The sequence below is a fragment of the Pristiophorus japonicus genome, chromosome 7 (assembly GCF_044704955.1).
Source record: "Pristiophorus japonicus isolate sPriJap1 chromosome 7, sPriJap1.hap1, whole genome shotgun sequence".
Classification (NCBI taxonomy): domain Eukaryota; kingdom Metazoa; phylum Chordata; class Chondrichthyes; family Pristiophoridae; genus Pristiophorus; species Pristiophorus japonicus.
Window position 1 is genome coordinate 205,449,285 of NC_091983.1, and position 12,821 is coordinate 205,462,105.

Below are 12,821 nucleotides of genomic sequence, written 5' to 3' on the forward strand. Positions count from 1 at the left end.
TCCAGAGGTGAGGTGAGAGTGACTGCTCTTGACATCAAGGCAGCATTTGACCGAGTGTGGCATCAAGGAGCCCTAGTACAATTGAAGTCAATGGGAATCAGAGACTGGGACTCTCCATTGACTGGAGTCATACCTAACACAAAGGAAGATGGTTGTAGTTGTTGGAGGCCAATCATCTCCGCCACAGAACATCACTGCAAGAGTTCCTCAGGGCAGTGTCCTCGGCCCAACCCTCTTCAGCTGCTTCATCAATTACCTTCACTCCATCATGAGGTCAGAAATGGGGAGGTTCACTGATGATTGCACAGTGTTCTTCCATTTCCAACTCCTCAGATATTGAAGCAGTCTATCCCCGCATGCAACAACACCTGGATGACATTCATATGAGCATAAGAAATAGGAGCAGGAGTAGGCCATTTGGCCCCTCGAGCTTGCTCCGCCATTCAGTAAGATCATGGCTGATCTGATCTTAGCCTCAGTTCCACTTTTCTGCCCGCTCCCCATAACCGTCGACTCCCCTGTAGTTCAAAAATCTGTCTGTCCACCTTTAAATATATTCAATGACCCAACCTCCACAGCTTTCTGGGGTAGTGAATTCCAAAGATTCAAGACTCTCTGAGAAGAAATTCATCCTCATCTCTATTTTAAATGGGCGACCCTTTATTTGAAACTATGCCCCCTTGTTCTAGATTCCCCCTCTTCCCCCCCCCCGAGGGGAAAAATCTTATCTGCATCTACCCCATCAAGCCCCCTCAGTATCTTATATGTTTCAATAAGATCACCTCTCAATCTTCTAAACTCCAATGAGTATAGGCTCAACCTTTCTTCATAAGACAACCACTTCATCTCCAGAATTAACCTCGTGAACCTTCTCTGAACTGCCTCCAATGCATGTATTTCCCTTCTTAAATAAGGAGAGCAAAACTGTACGCAGTACTCCAGATGTGGTCTCACCAACGCCCTGTAAATTTGTAGCAAGACTTCCCTAGTTTTATACTCCATCCCCCTTGCAATAAAGGCCAACTTTCCAGTTGCCTTCCTAATTATTGCTGAACCTGCTTGTTAACTTTTTGTGTTTCATGTATGAGGCCACCCAGATCCCCCTCTACCTGATATTTTGTAGTCACACTCCATTTCAATAATAATTAGCTTTTTTATTTTCCTACCAAAGTGGATAACCTCACATTTTCCCACATTCTACTACATCAGCCAAATTTTTGCCCACTCACTTCTATATCTCTTTGCAAATTCTTCGTGTTCTCCTTACAACTTGCTTTCCCAACTATCTTTGTATCATCAGCAAATTTGGCTACAGTACATTCGCTCTCTTCATCCAAGTCATTAATATAGATTGTAAATAGTTGAGGCCCCAGCACTGATCCTTGTGGCACCCCACTAGTTACAGTTTGCAAACCTGAAAAAGAACCCATTTATCCGGACTTTCTGTTTTCTGTTAGTTAGCCAATCCTCTATCCATGCTAATATATTACCCCCAATCCTGTGAGCTCTTGTCTTGTGCAGTAACCTTTTATGTGGCAACTTACTGAATGCCTTCTGGAAATCCAAATACACTACATCTACTGGTTCCCCTTTATCCACCCTGCTCATTACATCCTCAAAGAACTCTAGTAAATTTGTCAGATGATTTCCCTTTCAATATGATTTTCTAAATGTCTTGCTACTACTTCCTTAATAATGGATTCCAGCATTTTCCCAATGACAGATATTAGGCTAACTGGTCTACAGTTACCTGCTTTCTGTCTCCCTCCTTTCTTGAATAGGGGTTTCACATTTGCGGTTTTCCAGTCTGCTGGCACACCTCCAGAATCCAGAGAATTTTGGTAGATTGCAACCAATGCATTGACCATTTCTGCAGCCACTTATTTTAAAACGCTAGGATGCAGGCCATCAGGTTCAAGGGACTTGTCTGCCTTTTGTCCCATTAGTTTGCTTAGTACTTTTTCTTTAGTGTTAGTGATTGTTTTAAGTTCCTCCCTTCCTATAGCCCCTTGATTATCTCTTATTATTGGGATGCTTTTTAGTGTCTTCTACCATGAAGACTGATACAAAATATTTGTTCAAAGTCTCTGCTATTTCCATTTCCTATTATTAATTCCCCAGTCTGAGGGACCAATGTTTACTTTAGCTACTCTCTTCCTTTTTATATACCTGTAGAAGCACTTGCTGTCTGTTTTTATATTTCTTGCTGTTTCATAAACTACTCTCAAACTATCTTCTCCATCTTTATTTTTTTTCCGTCATCCTTTGCTGGTTTCCAAAAATTTCCCAATCCTCTGGCCTACCACTAATCTTTGCAACATTGTATGCCTTTTCTTTCAATTTGATACTATCCTTAACTTCCTTAGTTATCCACGGATGGTTTATCCTTCCTGTAGAGTCTTTCTCAATGGAATATATCTGCTGAGAGTTATGAAATATCTCCTTAAATCACTGCCACTGCTTATCTACTGTCTTACCTTTTAGACTATTTTCCCAGTCCATGTTAGCCAACTCTCTTCATACTTTTGTAACTGCCTTTATTTAAGTTTAGGACATTAATTTGAGACTCAAGTTTGTCGCCCTCAAACTGAATTTGAAATTCTAACATGCTATGATCAATCTTCCCTGGAGGATCCTTTACTATGAGATCAATAATTAATCCTATCTTGTTGCACATTACCAGATCCAAAATAGTCTGCTTGGGCTGATAAGTTGTAAGTAACATTCACGCCAGACAAATGCCACAAGAGAATGTCCAACCACAGCCCCATGATATTTAACGACATTACATTGTTGAATCCCCTAACATCCTGGGGGTCACGATTGACCAGAAGCTTAACTGGACCAGCCAGATAAATACTGTGGTTACAGGAACAGGTCGGAGACTGGGTATTCTGTGGTGAGTGTCTCACCACCTGACTCCCCAAAGTCTCTTCGCCATCGAGAAGGCACAGGTCAGGAGTGTGATGGAATACTCTCCACTTGCTTGGATGAGTGCAACCTAACAGCGCTCCAGCTCGAAGCCATCCAGGACAAAGCAGCCCGCTTGATTGTCACCTTAAACATTCACTCCCTCCACCACTAGCGCACCGTGGCTGCAGTGTGTACCATCTACAAGATGCACTGCAGCAACTCGCCAAGGCTTTTTTGACAGCACCTCCAAAACCTGCAACCTCTACCACCTAGAAGGACAAGGGCAGCAGGCGCATGAGAGCACCATCACCTCCACGTCGCACCCCATCCTGACTTGGAAATGTATTGCCGTGTCAAAATCGTAGAACTCCCTACCACAGCACTGTGGAAGTACCTTCACCACAAGGACTGCAGCGGTTGAAGAAGGCGGCTCACCATCACCTTCTCGAGCAATTAGGGATGGGAAATAAACGCTGGCCGTGCCGGTGAAGCCCACATTCCAGGAACCAATAACATTAAAAAAAATTATTGGCTGTCTATAAATATACTTGATAAAAGTTGTGAATCAAGTCCAATTTCAATTAATGGATGGCGATTGGTATAAAACCCATTACTTTTCATTCGAAACCATAAAAGCATTCTGAAGCATGATGTTTCATGCTCCTTCAAGCAAACAGTGCTTTTAACACCACTGCAGAAAAACATTCAATATTGGTGTCATTGTAAATATCAACTGGAATAGCTAACTTATAATAAATACCCATTGCAAGAGAATTTCTCTTCAGTTCATAATTAATACTAAAATAATTGAAACAGGAATGTCCAATGTAATCGGAACTGCTGAATTAAATTTAAAATGGGCCTTCTGATCAGCTTTATTTTTCAGTAAATTTAGTTAAGCCATGTAAGAGAAAAATGACATAATATCTTGCAAACTATTACACCTCTGCTTTACAAAATGCTGCAATTGTTTGCTCCAATTGTTTGTTTCTATTGATCACAATTGTACAAGGTTTATGTTAATCCAGTTAAGAGACGGGTTCAAATCTCTAGTCTGAGCTGAGTTAGCCGATCTCAACCAAGGCAGCACTGGGATGCTTCAATTAGTTAAAGTAAATCTCAGCTGGGAAAGAGAATAAATCTTTATCCAGTAGCCATGTTGAAAAATAGCCATTTCTCATTCTTGACTTTTCTTAAAGTACATGTGTAGATATTGGATGTGAATCTGTCCTTAAAATGCTTGAATTTTCCATTTTCTGCATTTTTTCCAAATTGTGTTGGTGTGAGTGGAATCTCTCGCAGGAGACTTCAATACAGTGCTGGGTATTTAAAAAGCTTACTGCACTCTAACTCTGTTAGCTGCTCGCAGCTGCTCTTGGCCTATTTTTCTCCTAGTAGTAAAATGTGCTTTTACTGTGCTAAAGTAAAATGACATTTTGAAGAAGCAGCAGAGGATATAAATGATGCGTCAGAGGGACAGGAACATTTTCAAGGTTCAATCAGTTGATGAATTGAAATAGTAAAAGGAAGGAAAGTGGAACTGTCTGATAGCACCAAATCGTTTGTATTTTTGGTACTAACAGGATGTTGGTAATGCTGGCTAAGCTGTTTTTTTTTTATCCATGCCTCTTGACAACGAGCTACTTCAGAGGGCATTAAGAGTCAACCACATGGTGCTGGCTTGGATTCACATGAAGATAAGATCAGGTAGCAGTGGTGGGTTCTTATTCCTGAAAGATGTTGGTCAAACAGCTAGGTTTTTCATGCCAAAAATGCAGCTTTTATGATTGTTTTTCTGGTGGCAGCATAAAGGTTGCCAATTTGAATTTTACAACTTGTTGTAGGACTTAAACTCCCGACCTCTGGGTTACTAGCCCAGTACTGTAACCATTTACACTATCATGTCAGCTGGATGGTGGATGATGTGCACTGAGATATGTTACTGGCAGGGTAATGGGACAAATATGTTTGGGACAGTGGTAGGTGTATGTACTGTACAAGATGAGATGTAGGAAAGTACAGGACTGGAAAAAAGCATTACCATAAACTAGCCATTTATGGTAATTGGCAACAGAACCAGAGGCGAGATGAGAATTTTTTTTACGCAGGGTTATGATCTGGAATACACTGCCTCAAAGGCTGGTGGAAGCAAATTCAATAATAACTTTCAAAAGGGAATGGCATATATACTTGAAGGGGAAAGATTTATAGGGCTACGGGGAAAGGGCTGGGAATGCGACTAATTAGACAGCTCTGTCAGCGAGCCGGCACAAGCCGTTACTTCGCTGGGCGGGAATCCCGTTTTATGAACGTAAACAGGGTTTGTGCTGCATTTTGGCAACGTAGCACCAGCGGAGCGGCAGCTCCGAGGAAATATTCCTCACAATGTGAAGGGTGATGCTGGTTGTCGCTGTTTATAGAAACATAGAAATTTACAGCGCAGAAGGAAGCCATTTCGGCCCATCGTGTCCACGCTGACCGACAAAGAGCCGCACGGCCCTCAGTCAGCGGCTATGAAGGTTATGTATACTCCTCTCTTAGGCAGCCCCTCGTATCGAGGACGACTTGCTTCCACACCAAAAAGGGATGAGTTCACAGGTATTTCGATGAAGTACCTGATATTCTAGGTTGCGAGCTACATATTGAATACCACTTCAAATTGGCCGCCTTAATAGTAAGTGCAGCAACAATGGCCCTGAATTCGCGGTTGGTATGACGGCATACTCTGATTATGCCGTCGTACCGCCTTTGAAATTGACCGCAAGCTTGGGATTTCCATATGTGGTAAATCCCCAACTTGCGATCTGTCAAATTCTGACTGCACATCGACTTCGCTGCACATTTCACCACCTCATACAAATGAACGTGCTGCCGAAAAGTTAGCCTAATTGACCACCCATTGTGAATTAATTAACCTGAAAATATTTACGTCTGGTGCAAACAGGCGCAGGAAGCCTGTTACACAGCGTAAGGAGAGGTGATGAGAAAATTGCATGAACCCGTTTCAAACATTGCTGCTATAAACCCAATGAGCAATGGCTTTAGGTAAAGTGGCAGCATGTCTGTATTCAGAACAGGGCTTGGTGTCTGCCCAAAAAGTGAGGCTAGTAGCATTCCATCATGCCTCAATTAACTCTCCATAAGGAAATTGTAGCAAAACACTAACACTTGATCCCATCACAAGTGAGCTCTCTGTGAATGTTACTATGGGTTAGAGCAGGATTATTTCTGACATCATGGAATAAATGGATTACATGCTCTTTGAAGGCTACATTGTTACTACAAAGTATTTAGTGTTAAGACATTGTAACTAAAATGCAGTCATTGTTTTCACTTCTGCCAAATTTATTACCAAGCCCACGCTTTAAAGGTGCAACTAAAAATAAATGTTAAATATATTACTGTCATTCGAATCAAGATAGGCGTCTGTTATTTACTGTCCAGGATGGACATGTCATGGGTGAGTTGAATGCAAAAGAGAGTTTTAAAAAAATATATTAAAATTAAATCGCTTGCTCCTGCAGAAATATTTATTTCTTCCTTCCCCCAGTATCCTAACCACTGGATCCAGGATTAGTCAGTTGCCACATATATGCCTTTTAGAAGTTCTGAAGAATCTCCATCCAGCTGCTTTTTGAAGTGGTCTGCTAATGCAAATTCTAAAATAACTCGATGTAAGCAAACATTGCTGTATGTCTACCTAGAACAGCAGTATGTGCTGACAGACCAGTCCAAGCTTAGTACTTTGTGTGTTATTTCCATGTCCCCCTTTGCCCATGCCCACTGGTACAAACTCAGTTCAAGTACACCATCAAAGGAACAGGAGTAGGTCATTCAACCCTCAAGCCTGTTCTACTATTCAACCAAATAATATTTGTACTGTATCTCAGCTCCATTTACCTGCTTTTATTCCATATTCTTTGATACCCTTAACAATCCAAGTTGAAAATTTCAATTGACCTAACATCCACAGCCTTTTTGAGAAGTGAGTTTCAGATTTCCATTAGCTTTGGTGGAAAAAAATGCTTCCAGATTTCATTCCTCTTCTGAATTCCCCCACAAGAGGGGAAATAGTTTCTCCATCAAACTCCTTTTAAATAGGTTGATTATATCACCCTCAACCATCTAAACTCAAGGGGCTACAAGCCAGATTTATGCAACTTGTCCTCGTAATTTAACCCTTTAAGCCCTAATATCATTCTGATGAATCTGCACTGTACCCCTTCCTGAAAAGTTCTATCTCCACACATGCTGCCTGATCTGAGTATTTCCAGCATGTATTTGTTTTTAGTCCGATCGGGTCTGACCAAGGCTATGTACAACTAATGCAAAACTTTCTAATTTTTGAATTCCAGTCCCCTTGACATAAAAGTCCATTAGCTTTTTTGATTACTTTTTATACCTGTATATCACTTTTTAGTGATTTGTATACATGGATGCCTAAATCTCTGCCTCCACAACTCCCCTATCCACCATGCTCGTGGCTTCCTCAAAGATCTGAAAAAAGAAATGACCTACCCTTCACAAAAGTGTAGAATTTTTCTGACCTTTCTTAGTTCTGTTTTGTTTTGTATGACTTTCTACTCATCATCTGACTTATTGGCTTTGCAAAATACCTTGTTTGTAGGCTCTGGTGAACTGAAGGAGAGTGGTTCGCTTGGTACTAACACCAGTGATCCAGTACTTAGACCAGAAGATGTTGTAGCTGCTTCTAGATTCCTACCAAGATTTAAAACAAATCTAAATCATGTTAAAAGAATCTTAAGTTTTAATCTGGAAATACTGTTCTTCTAAACTCTCCCTGGTTGGCTATCCTCCCCTCGTAGCAGATCTTGTATACCCAAATTTTTGACATTCTTTTCTCAAAGGTATGACAAAGTAGGACCAAATTGCTTTAATGTGGTTAAAGCAATTTAAGAAGGTTGGGGTGATGTACTCAATATGGATAAAAATGCCATGGAACATTGGATAGACAATGTGCAATTTATTTTTTTAACTTCCTATTCTATTTTAGGTGACATTCATGGACAGTACACAGACCTCCTGAGGTTGTTTGAATATGGAGGGTTTCCTCCTGAGGCCAACTACTTGTTCTTGGGAGATTATGTAGATCGAGGGAAGCAGTCTCTGGAGACCATTTGCCTCCTACTAGCGTACAAGATCAAATACCCAGAAAACTTCTTCCTTTTGCGGGGAAATCATGAGTGCGCCAGCATCAATCGTATCTATGGCTTCTACGATGAATGTGAGTACCCAGCTACTGATTCTTTACTGTTTAATTTATTGGGTAGCATTATTAATTTATTCAGTAGCATTATTGGCATGTTGTATGATATTTTCAATGGGCAAGTAGCCATATTAAAATAAATTGGTGTTTGTGTCTAGAAATTGTGTGTGATGTAATCTGCAGCGTTAACATCCAGACACCAGGTCTGACCAGGGGAATAGCTTAAAATAAAACATTGAAAAGATTGCAGTGTTCCAGCCTGAAAATAAACAAATTGTATTTTTTTAAACAAACCATGTAATACCGTGAGTTCTGTTACTCTGTGATTGCAAGGCACTAATCTTCTACTGGCATCTGATGTAAAATAGGAAGAAATAAACCTGGACAGTTTTATCTAAATTCAACTTGATATTATTTCTTGACATTTACTGTAAAAAAAAATTTTAAAAGGTATAAACTGCATTCATTGTGTTGCTCAGATTTGGGATACCTGGTACCGTTACAGCTGCCCACATACTCAGTCGGCCAACCAACATCAGAATGGGCAAGTGGTTAAGGTGTTGGATTTCAGACACAATGCATATATGTCTGTGTTCAACCCCCACTCCTGGTACAAGTTTAATTTAGAACGCGGTTGGTCTCACTCATCCATCACTACTGTCCTTGTTGACCTATGTTGGTTCCTCAAATATATAATTCTCATCTTTGTATTTAAATCTCTTCATAGCCTTGTCCCTACTTATCTCTCTACCCTCCTCCAGCCCGACAACCCATCCCTCACCACAGAACTCTCCATTCCAGCAGTTTTATTGAGAAATCTCAAACAACCACAAGAAATTTCCATTATATTATACAATGGAGAGCATGAACCTGTTTCTAAAAACTGAAAATTCACATGCCAACCTAGAAAACTAGCAACGGCTGACAAATGGTTTCATAAAAGTTGGCACTGCCCCCAAACAGCAGAAACCTTATGAATGACTTTGACTATAAGCCTGACTGCCATTAATTAACTCAATCGCTACTGAAATCATTTGTTAGTGAGGGAAGGAGGAGGTGTTTCGCCATGATGCTCCATCATGGTGTGGGAGCTTGCTGGACAAGCTGATCTTTTCCTCCCCGTCAATTTTGTCTGTTTATACATGGTATAGTAACTTCAGTATTGCATATCTAACATTCCTTCACTTGTATAGGAGAGAAAACATCAATACATAAAAATCTGGAGAAATCCAAAATTGAATGTGTGCTATTGAAAAAGATTGAATTCTTAACATTAAAATGATGCATTCTGGCAACTTTTGAACATTTTACATTTAACAATTTTGGTTTTAAGATTAAAAATCTTAAGTGATGTTTGGATATTCAACAGATCAACCAGGTTATTTGAACTGTATCTCACTTGTCCAAACCACTTCTCTTTTCGCCCCCGCCCCCCCCCGGGCTTGCTCTCGTCCAGAGATACGCAACCAATGTTCCCGGTAATTTTTTGGGGGGTGTGCAGCCACTTTAAAGTTTAAGGGGCTGCGCGGCCCATTCACTACCACGCATGCATGGTTTTTGCCATTGGTACACCGTTGAGCGGCCTGCTTGGGAGCTGCAGATTGGTCGCACAGCTAAACAGGAACATTGTACATGGCCCTGTCCAGACCTAGCTGTTAGAGACAATGCACCCCACCTAATTCTCACCCTTTCACCTGAGATCCCCTCGTATTCCTACCCTCCCAGTTCATGCTACCACTCTTCTCCATCTCCCGGTTATATTCATTCTACCATTCTCCATCTCCCAGTTATATTCACTCTACCATTCTCCATCTCCCAGTTATATTCACTCTACCATTCTCCATCTCCCGGTTATATTCACTCTACCATTCTCCATCTCCCGGTTATATTCACTCTACCATTCTCCATCTCCCGGTTATATTCATTCTACCACTCTCCATCTCCCGGTTATATTCACTCTACCACTCTCCATCTCCCGGTTATATTCACTCTACCATTCTCTATCTCCCGGTTATATTCATTCTACCACTCTCCATCTCCCGGTTATATTCACTCTACCACTCTCCATCTCCCGGTTATATTCATTCTACCACTCTCCATCTCCCGGTTATATTCACTCTACCATTCTCCATCTCCCGGGTTATATTCACTCTACCACTCTCCATCTCCCGGTTATATTCATTCTACCACTCTCCATCTCCTGGTTATATTCACTCTACCACTCTCCATCTCCCGGTTATATTCACTCTACCACTCTCCATCTCCCGGTTATATTCACTCTACCATTCTCCATCTCCCGGTTATATTCACTCTACCACTCTCCATCTCCCGGTTATATTCATTCTACCACTCTCCATCTCCCGGTTATATTCACTCTACCATTCTCCATCTCCCGGTTATATTCATTCTACCACTCTCCATCTCCCGGTTATATTCACTCTACCATTCTCCATCTCCCGGGTTATATTCACTCTACCACTCTCCATCTCCCGGTTATATTCATTCTACCACTCTCCATCTCCTGGTTATATTCACTCTACCACTCTCCATCTCCCGGTTATATTCACTCTACCACTCTCCATCTCCCGGTTATATTCACTCTACCACTCTCCATCTCCCGGTTATATTCATTCTACCACTCTCCATCTCCCGGTTATATTCACTCTACCATTCTCCATCTCCCGGTTATATTCACTCTAGCATTCTTCTGCCGGCACCTCTGGAATCTGCCACTCTTGTTTTCCAATCCAATTCAGCTGGTACTCTTCTTCCACCCGTCTCTTTCTAGCCTGCACTATCTTTCCACTGCCACTCTATTCCTCCCCCCACACTATTCCCTTAGTTCAAGCTGGCACTTTTCACTTTCCCCCTTCGCCACACAACCCAACCAATCCTGACATTCTTCAGTCCACACTCCGTAGCACTGCTCCATATTTCAGTCCCTTTCCCTTCTCCCCCTTCAGTATTGTCCACTTCACCCCTTCCTCTCCCCTCAGTGCCATCCAATCCCCCTTTCCTCAGTGCCACTCCTATCACTGCTGTAATGTGATTCCGTCCATGGAATACTGTAGGTAATAGTAATTCCCAATACAGTATGCAGATCAGGAATCAACACAGTTGGCTTGGGTAGGAGCTCAATAGGAACTTGATCGGAGTTGGTTTTGTCCACATACGATGATTTGTGGGCCCACTTCCACCCTGAAACTGACTCTGATGGTTGGTATTACACATTTGAGATCCATCTTTCTACTTTAAAAGAGGAAACTAGTTTTTATTTTGAGGCCGTTCAGTTTTCTCTTTGATCTGACGGTACGAATGACTGCTAATCCTTGGTAGCTAGTTTGTGAGCTGTGCATATTTCACACTTTCCATAGACTACGTGCATTAAGTCATTAAATTACTTTGAGGACCTTGATCTATCTGTTGAACTATTTGTGAACTCTGGTATTCTGCATCGCTCTTCTGATGTCAGTGACATAGAATGTCATAGGGGGGGGGAGGCGGGGAGAGAAGCCAGATGGCCGTCTCCCAGGTCTCTGTTGATGATGCTGTTGAGAGATGCATTAGAGAGCCTCAGGATTGCCTGCTTCCTCCCACCCCCAGCCCTTCCAATGAGAAAGGACAAGGTTCTGCTCAGCACCAATAAATAACTCATCAGATTGGGGAGGATGGAGTGGGGGTAATTGATCATTGTCCATGGCTAGTTATAAGCAATATAAATGAATTCCTCAGGTGGGTGTCTCTTCTGCCACTTTTGATCCGAAGGATTCTTGAATATATACTGCACTTCAAAGGTTGGATTTGTTTTATTACCGATATTTCGTCACTACTTTCCTCCCTCTGCCTCTGCACCAAACGACTTCTCATCCTCGGTGATTTCAACCTCCCATCTCAATTCATCCTGCTCTCTCGCCTCTAAGTTCACGAGCCTCCTGGCCTCCCATAATCTCTCCCTCCATGTAAACACCCCAACCCATATTCATAGCCAGCTCTCAATCTTGCCATCTCGCGTGGCCTCATTACTCCCATCGTATCAATCGCAGATAAGGCCATCTCTGACCATATCCTCATATCGCTCGCCACCCACATCCACCCCACCAACCCTACCTCCTTCAGTGTCCGACCCTGTTTTTAAATAAACTCCGGACTCTCTCTCAACTGCACTTATGAACTCCCAATTGTCCAGCCTTTGGCCCTCCATTTACCATGACATTTCTACAGCTACCGATCTGCTCAATCACACCGTCACCACCACCTTTTGATTGCCCTAGTTCCTGTTAAAACAGTTATTCTCTCACCTTGGCCGTTCCCCCAGTACAGCTCTGATCTTTGCTCCCATAATTCTAAGGGGCGTAGACTTGAACGGATATTTTGGACAACCGGTTTAGCCATTCACCGCCAGATCTGGCTGGACCACAGATTCCAGAATCATTCTGGAATGCAAAGATAAACCCCAGCTTCCAGTCTCCACTGCTAACCGTCTTTATAAACCCCTCTCCCCAGTCTCCACCCTCACCTCCGACAATAAGTGTGCGGAGCTCATAGACTTTGTCTCCAAGATTGACACCATCAGTTCGGCCGCCAGTGTCTTTTCCTTTCCTGCTCCCTTGACCCTATTCCCACCAAACCGCTGACCACCCAACTTCCTTTTCTGGCTCCCATGTTGGCTGACGTTGTTAAT

At 42.1% G+C, this 12,821-nt stretch overlaps 1 protein-coding gene across 1 annotated transcript in view; it reads left to right on the forward strand.

The window, feature by feature from the left end:
* The window catches only part of ppp1cb (protein phosphatase 1, catalytic subunit, beta isozyme), a 112,726-nt gene that overhangs the window by 74,512 nt on the left and 25,393 nt on the right, over positions 1-12,821 (forward strand). The window contains exon 3 of the mRNA XM_070885734.1: positions 7,928-8,158. Coding sequence (XP_070741835.1) covers positions 7,928-8,158 — 231 coding nt within the window. The remainder of the gene's footprint in view (positions 1-7,927; positions 8,159-12,821) is intronic.